The sequence below is a fragment of the Saccoglossus kowalevskii genome, chromosome 22 (assembly GCF_978046115.1).
Source record: "Saccoglossus kowalevskii chromosome 22, keSacKowa6.1, whole genome shotgun sequence".
Classification (NCBI taxonomy): Eukaryota; Metazoa; Hemichordata; class Enteropneusta; family Harrimaniidae; genus Saccoglossus; species Saccoglossus kowalevskii.
The window spans coordinates 877749-895534 of record NC_140662.1 but is presented as its reverse complement, the minus strand read 5'-3'; the positions used below and the strand labels follow the sequence as shown (position 1 = coordinate 895534).

The following is a 17786-nucleotide window of genomic DNA, read 5'->3' as shown; positions in this document are numbered from 1 at the left end:
TCACGCTACACTGTCTCGCTACACTGTCACGCTACACTGTCACGCTACACTGTCACGCTACACTGTCACACTACACTGTCACACTACACTGTCATACTACACTGTCACGCTACACTGTCACGCTACACTGTCACACTACACTGTCACGCTACACTGTCTCGCTACACTGTCACGCTACACTGTCACACTACACTGTCACACTACACTGTCTCGCTACACTGTCACGCTACACTGTCACACTACACTGTCACATTACACTGTCTCGCTACACTGTCTCGCTACACTGTCACGCTACACTGTCACACTACACTGTCACAATGAGACACACTAGTTGTCCATCATGTGGAGACTAACTACACTGTCACGCTACACTGTCACACAAACACTGTCACACTAACACTGTCACACTACACTGTCACACTACACTGTCACACTACACATTCACACTACACTGTCCCACTACACTGTTACACTACACAGTCACACTACACTGCCCCACTACACTGCCCCACTACACTGTCACACTACACTGTCCCACTACACTGTCATGCTACACTGCCCCACTACACTGTCATGCTACACTGCCCCACTACACTGTCACGCTACACTGTCTCGCTACACTGTCACGCTACACTGTCACACTACACTGTCACACTACACTGTCTCGCTACACTGTCTCGCTACAGTGTCACGCTACACTGTCACACTACACTGTCACAATGAGACACACTAGTTGTCCATCATGTGGAGACTAACTACACTGTCACGCTACACTGTCACACAAACACTGTCATACTAACACTGTCACACTAACACTGTCACACTAACACTGTCACACTACACTGTCACACTACACTGTCACACTACACAGTCACACTACACTGTCCCACTACACTGTTACACTACACAGTCACACTACACTGCCCCACTACACTGCCCCACTACACTGTCACACTACACTGTCCCACTACACTGTCATGCTACACTGCCCCACTACACTGTCATGCTACACTGCCCCACTACACTGTCACACTACACTGTCATGCTACACTGCCCCACTACACTGTCATACTTACACTGTCATACTTACACTGTCATACTAACACTGTCATACTAACACTGTCATACTAACACTGTCACACTAACACTGTCACACTACACTGTCACACTACACTGTCACACTACACAGTCACACTACACTGTCCCACTACACTGTTATGCTACACAGTCACGCTACACTGCCCCACTACACTGTCACACTACACTGTCTCGCTACACTGTCTCGCTACACTGTCACACTACACTGTCACACTACACTGTCACACTACACTGTCACACTACACTGTCTCGCTACACTGTTACGCTACAGTCACACTACACTGCCCCACTACACTGTCACACTACACTGTCATGCTACACTGCCCCACTACACTGTCATGCTACACTGCCCCACTACACTGTCACACTACACTGTCATGCTACACTGCCCCACTACACTGTCATACTACACTGTCACATCAACACTGTCACACTAACACTGTCACACTAACACTGTCACACTAACACTGTCACACTAACACTGTCACACTACACTGTCACACTACACTCTCCCGCTACACTGTCACGCTACACTGTCACACTACACTGTCATGCTACACTGCCCCACTACACTGTCATGCTACACTGCCCCACTACACTGTCACACTACACTGCCCCACTACACTGTCACACTACACTGTCACATCAACACTGTCACACTAACACTGTCACACTAACACTGTCACACTAACACTGTCACACTAACACTGTCACACTAACACTGTCACACTACACTGTCACACTACACTCTCCCGCTACACTCTCCCGCTACACTGTCACGCTACACTGTCACGCTACACTGTCACGCTACACTGTCACACTACACTGTCACACTACACTGTCACACTACACTGTCACGCTACACTGTCACGCTACACTGTCACGCTACACTGTCACGCTACACTGTCACGCTACACTGTCACGCTACACTGTCACAATAACACTACCTTCATAATCATTCTGATCAACCACTTCTGCTCCAACGCTGTTGTATTTCGTAACAACTTCAATAAACTTTTTCGGACTGCATCTTGCTTTTTTCCAGCATTATTGGTTGCTATGGCATCCAAACAATCATTGACATCTTTTATAGTAAGGCTGAATAGAAAAATACAAAGATGTTTTTAACAGTATGTCACAAATGACTGCACTGATGATAACTTGGATTATTGTAGTCACATGGCATCATACCATGAGTACTTAGTGTTTGCGAGATATCAACATATGTGTATTCTCACAAACAGGGTTTTGTACAACATATCTCTGTGGAATGTCATCACTTCATGAAAGGATATAAGATATAATATTATCTACATCATGAAATATTCTAGAAGAATAAGTACAGAATTTTGGAATTCATCATTTTCATGTAAGATCCATAATGGTATGTGTATATAGGAAAGTTCACTTCTTATGACAAAAAAAATTGATGAATTCAATATTTTTACATAAGAGGGCTATTACAAATTATTGATACAGAAGTAATGCAAACACTATTGTAATGACAGTGTTGTGCCTATAGTCCTGATACTGTATATCATTTCAACAGTCTGCCAAGTCATTACATCAAACATCATTGACTATTAAAGATGTGCATTGACAAATATATTGAAAACAATATTTGTTTTTTTTTCGTATGGAGTGTCAAAAAAGTATACATAATAAAATAAAATGGATTCAATAGTACCTTCCTTTCTCTGGACATCGATTTCTTAACACAAAGTAAGCTACACTGGCAAAATCACCGGCTTCCTACATTGGACAAAGAGAACATGTTATTTACTACACTACAACTCATATTCATCTAATTATGGTTTCTACACAGTTACACAACTTAATGTTATCAAATTCACACAATTGGTCCTTAGTTAATCTTTTTTTTAAAATGATTTTGTTTCAGGTGACAGTTCCAGACATTCACTGTGTTCTCTCCTGCTGACTCCTTAGCGAGTTACATAACTAACTGAAACATGACGGTGCTGAAAATAAATCAGATAATCACAAAGAATGCTGCAAACTATGGCCATAACTGTAAAGTTTAGAAAAGGAAGAGTCTAAATTTGCTTGTGACCGAAATCATTCGATTACGGAGAAACTAAGTTGAATTTTACTTGCATTTCATAACAATTCAACAAATTTATTTTTCGTGTGTTATTATACAGTACTCGACCCAACCTCTCGCTTTTTTTCCCAACCGCTTATCGCTTAATTTCCGACCGCTCGCTGCTTTCCAACCGGAAACCAACCCCTTTTTTTTCGCTCGCTTTTGTTCGCTCGCTTGCATTTGTTTACTCGCTCCTGCTCGGGCTGGCTTCAGAAACATCGTCCACTTGCCAACTGACTGCTGGAGTAACGACGATTGTACATTGTATCTATAAACTTATGTTTTTATTCGTAATAAATTTAGGTTTTAATGACGATTCAAAATACAACGAGTATTGCTTTTCTGTATTGGGAAGGGGAACAAAGACGCCTTCAAATCACTTGACACATTGTAACGTTTGCTACGCAAGTCGAACTGTGACCTGTATTTACATATTTACGTCCTTGTGTGTGTAGTTCAAGCAGCTATATAACTGGTCAATCGCGATATGTATTGAGTACTAGTATTTGTGTGTTGTGTGTGTGTTTCTGTGTGATTTTGACTAAATTTATTCCGAACGGCGCTCAAAATAATTTGACACTTTGTTATTTGCGAACGCAACTCACACTTTGATCCTTACTCAATTTGCATAAGTAATACGAATGCTGTAGTTCAGAAAATCTATCGGGTTAACTTTTGCTCGTGTCTGGGTGCGCAAAACAAAACTGCACATATAATCATCGCATAGCTGAATTTTCTACAAATCATTGGACTTAAACTACTAGTATAATGACTGTGACGATTAATCGCTTGTCTTGAGTACATGCGGCGGCGAATTATTGGATTGGCAGCAGCCGGACGAAAAATGAAAGAGCAGAAAACATAAAACAAAACAAACGCCAGTGATACATTTCGAAAATAAAAATACAAAATTAGAGGCGCCGACCACGCGCGTTGGAAATAAATAAATCGTGTTGTGACACAGCCTCATCAGACTCTTTCACTTATGCAATATAATTATGCTATTTCCCAAAGCATTTATATTGATTATACATTGACAAAACACCACAAGAAAAATGTAAATCAGGCTTGTAATTACTAGTAACTCAACTTGAACGCAATATTGATCACTGTAAAAGTGGATAAATTCGAACCGTCATCAAATTCAAAATTCAAACAATTTCGTTGAATTTCAATCAAAAATAAACTTGATGTTTAGAAAGACAAAAACAAAAACATATTAGAGTGCACAAAAAGTTAGCAGCAAAGAACGAGAAATGTATGTGGGAAAGCGATGAGTGAACTGGAGGAAAATTATGCTAATGTGAGAACAAGCCATATACCCCGCGGAGTACTCGCTAAAACATCGAGAAAATGTGCCATTTCAAAGGGCACCCTTACAAATAATGTCTGCAATTGTGTGAACATGATATCGTGCAAACAAGAAACAGAGCTTGTGGTCTACCAAGGAAACTTAGCGATGACGCAGTTAGATGTATACGGCTGTTGAAAACAGAGACTCCTTCGATCTCGTATGAGCAGGTTCACGTGGATGTTTGATTTTCAACTATTACCAACAACACTATGGTATTAAAGACTTTCCGTTTTCGACATTGTGAAATTCTTTTGTTTTTATGTAGAAAAATACAATATATTTACCAAGTAAAATCATATTTATTAAAATTATTGTTCATACATAAGTTGTTGAACACCCAACATAGTAGTAATTTCATCCAGCTCCTTTCAGTCACAATTCAAGACAAATAAAAGGCACAAATATAGATAATATAGCAAATTATTTTTTTCTGTAATATTCGTGTGTAATCAGTAATTATGAAAATAATTTACATATGGAATACATTTCGTTATGAATTATTCTTAATATAAATTTCTAAATTATCTTGTCAAAATCAGTATTTTTCAGGGTTTTCGCCCCAGAAAAGACGAAAGAATTTCATAATGTCGGGAACGGGAAGTCTTATTATTATTTATTAGGAAGTCTTTATCGTAGTGCTTCGCCCTGGTTGACAATGAGCTTTTCGGGTCGCTAAAACTGTATGTACACCTCTGTTGGGGTGAACATTCGTATTATTATACCGAATAAATCTTAAAACAGAAATTGTGGCACTCAATCATGGCCATCTTCCAGGTCATCGTTAGAAAAATTTTTGGAGGCAAATTTAATCTTCATTCAAGGCTATCCTGAAGGATTGCAGGAAATTGACCCTTACCAATTCATATTTATGAATTAATCGGGATTCAGGTACCATAGTGTTTGTAACTGAGTATTCTTAAAGACACGCAAAAAAAAACGAACTTTCGCGTGGGATTTTTCATGCAAACATTGTCAATAGTTCCCCGACACTGATTCCCTTTTATCTTTCAATTTTTCCAAGATGCGGCAAACCTTGCTCATGAACGGAGACATCGTCGAGATGCAGGTGCGTTCTCAGCTTAGCAACGCGTTCTATTTATTTCCAACGTGTGTGGTCGGCACCTTTGATTGCGTTTATTTTGTTCTTTTATTCACGAAATCTATCACTGACAGCGTTTGTTTTGTCGCGTCTCACAACTTAATGTCCAAGCTGACTTTGTTTTGGCTGTAAATGAACTACGTACAGCTCATGGAAGTATTTCGCCCAGAGTTCGCAAAATGGAATACCCTGCAAAATTTGAATCCTTTAAGTTATAACGAGACATTGAGCGCAAAAATAAAAACCATAATTGTAATTCAACAAGTTTATGTAATGTGTTAGTCCACTTGCCAGCCGCCAAGTTAAAAAACGCGATCTCCATTGATGTCGGCTTCGATAACTTCGAACAAGTAAGATGGGCGCTGGCCGACATTACATTTGCAATTATTGATTTGTATTTGTTTGACAAATTGTACAGTACAGTCATTCTATAACAATCGATTGGTCGTTTTTTTCACAGTCTTACTATTCCTGCAGATATTCTTCACCCTGCACACGGTTACTCGATGAATACCGTACTCTACAGTATACATTAATCGATAGATTGTGTTATTTCATATTAGTTGTGTCTGTGTCGTATTTGATTTCACATGTTTGGTTCAATCTTGTTTATGGTGGACATTATTACTATGCGTATGTATTATTACCAAATTTATATGGCAGTGTGATCCACCGAATTTTTTCAACGGTCGTTCTATAAATTTCTGATTGTATTTATTCTTTTCTTAACATCATAAAAACAAAAATGATACATGAAACAATAGGTACATGAACTGTAAGTGCGGGCGGTTGCGCTGTCAGGCAAGCGAGCGAGCGCGAGTGGATACTTCCGGATTTGCACGGTCAAAAAAAAGCAGCAATTGTCCACTCGAATTGAACAAAGCGAGCAAAAAAAAAGCGATCAAAATCCGGAAGCGGGCGGGAGGTTGGGCCAAATGAGTACTGTAATCACTACAGAGTAATTATCAACAATTTCAACACTTCGAAAACATAAGTTATTCACTTGTGAACTGCAGCATGGCCATACCGTAGCGTGATCTACTAAGCAATGCATTCGTGTTTGTTTTTATTTGAAACTTCGGTTAGAAAATACTTTCCGTTAAATAAATGCATATTACATTGAATATACTGAGTAATTTTTTTTATCATGCAAACATTTTTTTTGATTGACGATAATTTTTCAACATTTCTTGATGACTATTTTAGTAAGGCCTTTCACTCTTTCCTGATGCCTAAATAAGATTGACGACTTTATTCAAGCGATTGTACGGTCTATCGATTGTTTTGTGTATGTGTTGTGGCAAAAAATGACCACACCCATTTAGTGATTGCAACATGTACGTAATATAAACCCAAACTTGAGCTTTTGATGTTAATTTTTAAATTGATACATTGTAATATATACCACACTTTATATTAGGACTTTTACGGTAGGTCAATTTTCTCTCAGTAACTCTACAATACACACAGATAATTGTTACTGTAAAATAAATCATTTTTAGCTGGAATTAATTTTCACTGAAAAGAAATTTTTTGTATGCAGTTGAAAAAGGAAAAAGGTATTTTCACTAGATTTCACTGATTTATTCCTTCGGCAAAAAGAGTGAAAATAAATTCCAAGTAGTTTACAGGACTCCATAATTATTCGCCAAAACTTTCATCACCTGTTTTGCCGTTGGTGCTTTGTAGTTCAGCAGCTTCTTTGCATCCGGACTGTCTTTTCCGAGACCCAAGATATCAATATACAGCTTAGCTAAGGTGTGCTGCAACGATAACAATATCAAGTCACTATAAACCCTGACAATCTAGGAAACTATGACAACATTGCATAAATTTGCTACAATTTCTCTTGGATCTTTCTGATTATGACGTTTTCTCTCATGTTTCTTTATACAGTATAATAATTACTTTATTACATGTTACCATATTATATTGTAATTACTTTATTACATATTACCATATTATATTGTAATTACTTTATTACATATTACCATAGTATATCGTAATTACTTTATTACATATTACAATATTATATTGTAATTACTGTATTACATATTATCATATTATATTGTAATTACTTTATTACATATTACCATATTATATTGTAATTACTTTATTACATATTACCATATTATATTGTAATTACTTTATTACATATTACTATATTATATTGTAATTACTTTATTACATATTATCATATTATATTGTAATTATTTTTATACATATTACCAAATTATATTGTAATTACTTTATTACATATTACCATATTATATTGTAATTACTTTATTACATATTACCAAATTATATTGTAATTACTTTATTACATATTACCAAATTATATTGTAATTACTTTATTACATATTACCATATTATTTTGTAATTACTTTATTACATATTACTATATTATATTGTAATAATAACAACTAATACAAAACCTAGGCATGATGCTCATTGTTTGTGTAAATAAGCAGTCAGCATTCATACAATGCTCATCTACTCGGAATTTGAAAAGATATTTGGCGAGATAATGTAATCTGGTATAGAGTTCCAATTATAACAATTTTAAAGCTGAATCAATGACGTCTAAGTTAAGTGTTGCATGTTCTTTTCTTCAATTTTAAACTATGCCCTCTAATGGGCTTGTAGCCATCAAGCTGCAACCAACTTTCCTCCGTTAGATAAACATGGTGTTTATATTTGTACATTTCAATCATGTCATCTCTAGTTTTTCTGTAGTGAATTAAATGTATTTTCCAGGAATATTATGTAATAGTATGAATAGAATCAAGCACTTGACGGAAATCATCCCAAATATCATAATAATTACATCCAGACTTTAGTTGAAATATTCAAAACACAGTAAGTATATGGTAAAATTAGATATAACACAACCTACCTCTTTGATGCCATAAGCCAATCTTTCTCTTTCTAATTGTGGTAAAAGAAGCCTCATACAAGGATAAAATGAGTCCGTCTGTGAGAAGAAACAAAACCTATGAATGATACTAGTATTTCAATTTAATAAATATATATATCATAAGAAATAGATAAGTAAAATAATGTGTTCATAATTCAGCTCAATTTAGGAAAGAATTTAGCAGAGCTATATAAGCGAGAAATGTCAACATTTAGGTTCAAAATTTGGTGCAAATTCATAAGATTTCAAAATTTTCTAGTAGGTGATGAGGACAAGAAAACTAATAAAATGTTCCTGGTCATCCATGCATGCAAACACCTGTTACATACTGGTTGTAATACAGTGACCACTCGCTAAGTCACGCCTCGGTAAGTCGTGATACGGCTAAGTCGTGATTCGGCTAAGTCGCGGGTACTTGGATGGCTCCCAAAATTTCTATTGTGTCTTGATGGCAGTTTTGAAGTACAAAGACTAATGTTTTGTTGCATAGTGTATTTAACTAACTGTTAAAGAGGCAACATTGTAATAACAATGAATACTTTATTGAAATCATATCCTCATTGGGATCTAGATAAAAATACAATAAAGTTTGAGAGAACAAACAACAAATAATGAGAACTGAAGTAACAAGAAATAAAGAAAGAATTTAAGGTAGCATGAACACATGATCAGCTCCCTAAAAAATTAGAGGATTTGTGATATTTACGATCCCAAACAAATTGAAGACTTGAAAACATTTTGTGATGCGAGAAAAGACTGGCAGCCATGAGAATTGAACCCGGGTCGTCCTGACCACTGTGTAGACAACTGACCCATAAGACCACGATGGATTGACTGGATGTGTTTGAATTACATATCTATTTTGGTTTATGAAATGTAATAAAGGTGTTAAAATAAACATAACAAGTTAGATATCTAATATCTACTACAATACAGATACATGGAATAATGTAAAAAATACTAATGATCCATTAGGTGGTTTTCTCTAATGGTATTTGCTGTTTTTATAAATTTGATAAGCTCTGTTAGTAAATATTTGTTGTTTGTATTCAATATATGAATGAATTTTTCTTTGTTTGTACAGTGTTGAAAATTGTTGATTTTCTTTGAAAAATGGGAATATAACAACTCTCTTTCATCTGTGTAAAGTTTACATTTTGTGATGTAATGAATTTCATCCTCAAGTAGGTTGCATTTCGTACATTTTCTGTCCTCTGTTTTTATTTTTGGTCTTTTGTGCCTTCCCATCTTGATGTTTAGTTTATGAGCACTTAGTCTCAATTTTGCTAATAGACCAATGTTTTCTTTATTATCAAGGGTTTTAATGTATGGTTCAGTATTTATATTTTTCTTCAGTAATGTATAAGTTCTTAGTTTTGAATCTGGTCTTTGATTATCTTGGTTCCATTTTTAATTGTAATATTCATTCACTTTTTGTTTAAACTGCATGGTCTTTCTTAATTGTTTCTAAATTCTTAATATCATACAGCTGTTTTATTTTATGCAGATTCATTAACCATGTGTCATTATATTTGTTTTGTTGTTGATCTTTTATTGCATCATATACTAGACTGATTGGGCCATTCTTAATAATATTTTGGTAGTATATAATTACATTCAGTTGAATTTTTGCTAGTAATGATAGTCGTCCAATTTCCATTCTACTACCAATGTTACTTGATCTGTTATTAACATTTTATAAGCGTCTACAGAACATAAAATGGTGTTTTTTTGTACACGTTTTGTCCCAGTACTCTGGTCTGCCATTGATTCCCCAAATTTCTGCAGCATAAGTTACATGCCATGCATGGCACAGTCCCGTTAGTTATCGAATTTAAGATATATAATTTTTGTTTATAGTAATATAGCTGGAATATAACCATGTCAGGAATATGATTTTTTAACATTAAAATGATTGACATTTGTATCTGATTGTCAAACAAGTACTTGTCCATATTGAGAGATATTGCTCTGGAACAGCATTCAAAATCAGCCATTTTGAATACATGTATATATATAACATGATGTATAACGAATATATAAAATTTAAATATAATAAGTCAAAGCATATCAGAGATATGGCTCTAGAAGCCCAATCATTAAAACAAAATGGCCGCCAGTCAGCCATTTTGAATCCAATCTGGAAAATAAAATGACGAGTATCAGGAACTCGTAATGTCTAATGTATGTACCAAGTTTAACCCTCTTTTAGCCAATATATATTTTGTGTTATCCTACCAACAGCATAAAAAACCTTGTGAAAATAGAGGGCATTTTTGCCTGATACCTTAAAATACCATAGCCATTTTTGCACATTGTTTCTTTTGGTTTTACATCTCCCGAACTTTAGATTATGGAATATTCTTACAACTTCTTGTATGCATTATATCTATTATAATGTCCTTTATGTATTATACTACTTTTATGAAATACACGAAAGGTATTTTTCTAGTCATCACTAAAAAATCACACGTGGCTTTTTATGGATTGGACCATATTGCTGTTGGTATGGATTTATGGTTTATTATGGTATTAGCTATTATGGACATTATGGTTTTTTATGGTAAAATTTGTTACACTTGGATTGAATATGGTAATTTATGGCATTTTATATGATACTTGATTGTGAAATGGTATATTATGGCTTCAGATTTAAAATTTTATGGTAATATATGGTGTCAGAGTTCACTAAACCATGTGTTACTATACCATCAAGATTTCATTAAAATTTGATAACACAGGTGCAAATCTGTTTGGACTAATGACATATTTTTGCTTCTATCTGTCCAGACGTTTTTGTTTATCATATTTATACTTAGTTTTTCTTTAACCAAAATATATCAGTGGTCAAACTGTAGAAATGTTCATTTCTTTTGATAAACAAATTCTTCTAGTGCCACTAGTCTATAAACAAATGAAGATAATTAACATGTTCAAAATGACAGCTGTTTTAGCCCACGAAAAGGTTACTACACGGGCAATACATGTAAATGCTAAATCTGTTGACATCATTTTGAGTTTCAAAATTATTCAGAGTTTAACAGAATTTGATCGTCGCATTTAGGTAATTATATTTTCTCAAATAAAAACCTGAAGCCATATTTTACCATAACATGGTATTTATGGTCCAATGATTTCCTTTCCCAAGCCATAAAAACCCATATTGTCTGGCAGAATACTTATTCCTTCTGAAACCATAAAGTACCATATTTTGTGGTCCTGAGGTTATGATAAAATAAACGTGTATTCCCCAAACCATATTTTACCATAACATGGTATTTTATGAACCAACGATTTCCTTTCCCAATCCATAAAAACCCATATTATCTGGCTGAGTACTTATTTATTCCTTTTGAAACCATAAAGTACCATATCTTTAATTATTACTGTAGCCATATAATGCCATAAGATAAATCCCCTACGTTCTGCACAATCTGAACGCATAAAATACCATATAATTGATTTTAGACTGGAAACACCCCAAGCCATACAAAACCATATTTTGGGGGGTAACATTTTTTTGGACCCTCCAAATTCAAATTCTCAAGTAGCATAGTTACTTGATAAACCATGACTTACTCTTTTAGAAAAGTTCACTTATCTCTGGTTTCATGATTTATTAACAAAATTCACAGCTGTCATGTTTATCGTAATTAGCATATTTTTGTAACCCTCCTCTAATCGTACAATTTAATTTATGTGTCTGAATTTCATGAAATGAGAAGACAATATTCTATTCTAAATGGAAAACAAAGTTTAATGTCAATTTGATTACTTAAAAGGCAGTACTTGACAATTGAAATTGGTTGAAATTACACAAAAAGTCTTGGCTAGTTAGTGCGAAATGTATGCTGGGAAAATAGGTGTCCATTTTTCACATGGTATTTTATGGCGTCGGTAAGAAGAGGGTTAAATGAAATCCACCCATGCTTGATATGATGATTTTTTAGCAAAAAAATGACCATCATGCAGCCATTTTGAATAGGATAGTCAAACCAATATATCTGTTTATCTATGACATGATGTATAATGAAAATTTAAAATTTGAAAATATTATTAGTCAAAACGAGTCGGAGATATGGGTCTAGAAGCCCATTCATTAAAACAAAATGGCCGCCAGACAGCCATTTTGAATCCGATCTGAAAAATAAATAATGTGCATCAGGAACTTGTAATGTCTAATATATGTACCAAGTTTGAATGAAATCCATCCATAAATGCCAAAAATGCTTGATATTTGATGATTGTTTAGCACAAAAAAGGCCACCATTTGGCCATTTTGAATAGGATCGTCAAACCAATATATCTGTCTATCTATGACATGATCTATAATGAATATTTAAAATTAAAACTTTTAAAACATAATCAGTGAAAGCAAGTCAGAGATATGGCATGAGAACCACATTCATTAATACAAAATGGCCACCAGTCAGCCATTTTGAATCTTATCTGAAAAACAAAATTATTTGCATCAAGGTCCCATAATGTCTAATGTATATACCAAGTTTGAACAAAATCCATCTGTAAACAGCTGAGAAATGGTTGATTTTTAGGATTTGTTAGCACAAAAATGGCCGCCATTCGGCCATCTTGAATCAAATCGTAAAACAAAATGATGTACATCAAGGTCCTATAATGTCTAATGTATATACCAAGTTTGAACAAAATCCATCTGTAAACAGCTGACAAATGCTTGATTTTGATGATTTTTAGCACAAAAATGGCCACCATTCGACCATCTTGAATCAGATCGTGGAACAAATGATGTATGTGTGAAGTTTGATTGATTGGTTGACAGACGCACGCACACACGCATGCACGCACGCACGCACACACCCACGCACACACGGAGGTCAAAATATAAGTCCCCCTTTTCGGACTGCGTTCGAACGGGGACTAAAAATTGGTGTCTGGATGCCCTCAAATAATTTCAATTGTAAAAGCATGTTTAACTTGTTTGATGTTAATACTGGTTTAATTGCTGCATCAGCTTTATCTACCAATCTTTCCATGGTCATGTACATTGCCCCATTTGTATTAAATGTTACCCCTAGGTATGTGAATTGGTTTGTTTTTTCAATCGTGTTTAGCCCATATGAGAATTCTGTATTTTTTGATTTATGACCATTTTTTAGTGAAAATCATAATTTTTGTTTTTTTCATACTCAACTGTAAACCCCATTATTTTGTATATTCATAGTGTGTCTAATGACCTTTGTAAGTCTTCTTTGTTAATAGCCGTTAGAACAATATCATCAGCGATTAGAAGTGAAGAGATGTTTTGACTATTTAGGTTTGGACTATTCATTGTACAGTTATCAATGTTGGCTACCAAGTCGTTTATAAAAATGTTAAATAACGTTGGGCTTAATGGACACCCTTGTTTGACACCTTCTTGCATTTTAAAGCTCTGAGTCATTTTGTCATCTAATTTAATTTTGAAATGCATATTCATATACATATGTTTTAGGACTTGATATGCACCACCACATATGTTGTTTTGTAATAATTTTATGAATAGTCCCCCTCTCCAAACTGTATCAAAACATTTTTTTAAGTCTATAAAGCAAGTGTAAAGCTTTTTGTTTTTTGATTGGTATTTTTTGATCAGTGTATGTAATGTCAGTATATGATCAGTGTGTATATGTGTGTATATAGTGTGTATATATAGAAATACAACATATTTCTACTATTGAGTTACAATTGTCCAAAAAAATTGCCAATTTTGTGTTTTTACTTGTGTAAACTATATGCATGCCATAACCCGTTAGTGTACACCTTGCCAATTGGGTGTTTGCCATTTGCGTTGCCCATACCTGACCCGACCCTAACCCTAATGCCAAGACATGTTCCTGTTAATAATTCCGTTGCCCATACCTGACCCGACCCTAACCCTAATGCCAAGACACGTTCCTGTTAATAATTCCGTTGCCCATACCTGACCCGACCCTAACCCTAATGCCAAGACATGTTCCTGTTAATAATTCCGTTGCCATACCTGACCCGACCCTAACCCTAATGCCAAGACACGTTCCTGTTAATAATTCCGTTGCCCATACCTGACCCGACCCTAACCCTAATGCCAAGACACGTTCCTGTTAATAATTCCGTTGCCCATACCTGACCCCACCCTAACCCTAATGCCAAGACACGTTCCTGTTGATAATTCCGTTAACCATACCTGACCCGACCCTAACCCTAATGCCAAGACACATTCCTGTTAATAATTCCGTTGCCCATACCTGACCCGACCCTAACCATAATGCCAAGACACATTCCTGTTAATAATTCCGTTGCCCATACCTGACCCGACCCTAACCCTAATGCCAAGACATGTTCCTGTTAATAATTCCGTTGCCATACCTGACCCGACCCTAACCCTAATGCCAAGACACGTTCCTGTTAATAATTCCGTTGCCCATACCTGACCCGACCCTAACCCTAATGCCAAGACACGTTCCTGTTAATAATTCCGTTGCCCATACCTGACCTGATCCTAACCCTAATGCCAAGACACGTTCCTGTTAATAATTCCGTTGCCCATACCTGACCCGACCCTAACCCTAATGCCAAGACACGTTCCTGTTAATAATTCCGTTGCCCATACCTGACCCCACCCTAACCCTAATGCCAAGACACGTTCCTGTTGATAATTCCGTTAACCATACCTGACCCGACCCTAACCCTAATGCCAAGACACATTCCTGTTAATAATTCCGTTGCCCATACCTGACCCGACCCTAACCATAATGCCAAGACACATTCCTGTTAATAATTCCGTTGCCCATACCTGACCCGACCCTAACCCTAATGCCAAGACACATTCCTGTTAATAATTCCGTTGCCCATACCTGACCCGACCCTAACCATAATGCCAAGACACATTCCTGTTAATAATTCCGTTGCCCATACCTGACCCGACCCTAACCCTAATGCCAAGACACATTCCTGTTAATAATTCCGTTGCCCATACCTGACCCGACCCTAACCCTAATGCCAAGACACGTTCCTGTTAATAATTCCGTTGCCATACCTGACCCGACCCTAACCCTAATGTCAAGACACGTTCCTGTTAATAATTCCGTTGCCCATACCTGACCCGACCCTAACCCTAATGCCAAGACACGTTCCTGTTAATAATTCCGTTGCCATACCTGACCCGACCCTAACCCTAATGTCAAGACATGTTCCTGTTAATAATTCCGTTGCCATACCTGACCCGACCCTAACCCTAATGTCAAGACACGTTCCTGTTAATAATTCCGTTGCCATACCTGACCCGACCCTAACCCTAATGTCAAGACATGTTCCTGTTAATAATTCCGTTGCCATACCTGACCCGACCCTAACCCTAATGCCAAGACACGTTCCTGTTAATAATTCCGTTGCCATACCTGACCCGACCCTAACCCTAATGTCAAGACATGTTCCTGTTAATAATTCCGTTGCCATACCTGACCCGACCCTAACCCTAATGTCAAGACACGTTCCTGTTAATAATTCCGTTGCCCATACCTGACCTGACCCTAACCCTAATGCCAAGACACGTTCCTGTTAATAATTCCGTTGCCCATACCTGACCCGACCCTAACCCTAATGCCAAGACATGTTCCTGTTAATAATTCCGTTGCCCATACCTGACCCGACCCTAACCCTAATGCCAAGACACGTTCCTGTTAATAATTCCGTTGCCCATACCTGACCTGATCCTAACCCTAATGCCAAGACACGTTCCTGTTAATAATTCCGTTGCCCATACCTGACCCGACCCTAACCCTAATGCCAAGACACGTTCCTGTTAATAATTCCGTTGCCCATACCTGACCCCACCCTAACCCTAATGCCAAGACACGTTCCTGTTGATAATTCCGTTAACCATACCTGACCCGACCCTAACCCTAATGCCAAGACACATTCCTGTTAATAATTCCGTTGCCCATACCTGACCCGACCCTAACCATAATGCCAAGACACATTCCTGTTAATAATTCCGTTGCCCATACCTGACCCGACCCTAACCCTAATGCCAAGACACATTCCTGTTAATAATTCCGTTGCCCATACCTGACCCGACCCTAACCATAATGCCAAGACACATTCCTGTTAATAATTCCGTTGCCCATACCTGACCCGACCCTAACCCTAATGCCAAGACACATTCCTGTTAATAATTCCGTTGCCCATACCTGACCCGACCCTAACCCTAATGCCAAGACACGTTCCTGTTAATAATTCCGTTGCCATACCTGACCCGACCCTAACCCTAATGTCAAGACACGTTCCTGTTAATAATTCCGTTGCCCATACCTGACCCGACCCTAACCCTAATGCCAAGACACGTTCCTGTTAATAATTCCGTTGCCATACCTGACCCGACCCTAACCCTAATGTCAAGACATGTTCCTGTTAATAATTCCGTTGCCATACCTGACCCGACCCTAACCCTAATGTCAAGACACGTTCCTGTTAATAATTCCGTTGCCATACCTGACCCGACCCTAACCCTAATGTCAAGACATGTTCCTGTTAATAATTCCGTTGCCATACCTGACCCGACCCTAACCCTAATGCCAAGACACGTTCCTGTTAATAATTCCGTTGCCATACCTGACCCGACCCTAACCCTAATGTCAAGACATGTTCCTGTTAATAATTCCGTTGCCATACCTGACCCGACCCTAACCCTAATGTCAAGACACGTTCCTGTTAATAATTCCGTTGCCCATACCTGACCTGACCCTAACCCTAATGCCAAGACACGTTCCTGTTAATAATTCCGTTGCCCATACCTGACCCGACCCTAACCCTAATGCCAAGACATGTTCCTGTTAATAATTCCGTTGCCCATACCTGACCCGACCCTAACCCTAATGCCAAGACACGTTCCTGTTAATAATTCTGTTGCCTATACCTGACCCGACCCTAACCCTAATGCCAAGACACGTTCCTGTTAATAATTCCGTTGCCCATACCTGACCCGACCCTAACCATAATGCCAAGACACGTTCCTGTTAATAATTCCGTTGCCCATACCTGACCCGACCCTAATGCCAAGACACCTTCCTGTTAATAATTGCTCAATAATGATACTCTGTTGTGCACTGTCTGCGGGTAAGTTGCATTGATGTCAACTGATTAAACAAGTCGCGTTTAAGAAATTTCCACTATTAACAAGTGGTTAAATTGTGACAATAAATGTGTGGACAAATATTTG

At 37.1% G+C, this 17786-nt stretch overlaps 1 protein-coding gene across 1 annotated transcript in view; it reads right to left on the bottom strand.

Annotated features, from left to right (window-relative positions):
- The window catches only part of LOC102808661 (DNA ligase 4-like), a 65551-nt gene that overhangs the window by 46261 nt on the left and 1504 nt on the right, over window positions 1-17786 (bottom strand). The window contains exons 2-5 of the mRNA XM_085496152.1: window positions 8552-8629; window positions 7320-7418; window positions 2786-2850; window positions 2046-2196 (exon numbers count right to left, since the gene is read on the bottom strand). Of these exons, the coding sequence (XP_085352278.1) occupies window positions 2046-2196; window positions 2786-2850; window positions 7320-7418; window positions 8552-8629 (393 nt within the window). The remainder of the gene's footprint in view (window positions 1-2045; window positions 2197-2785; window positions 2851-7319; window positions 7419-8551; window positions 8630-17786) is intronic.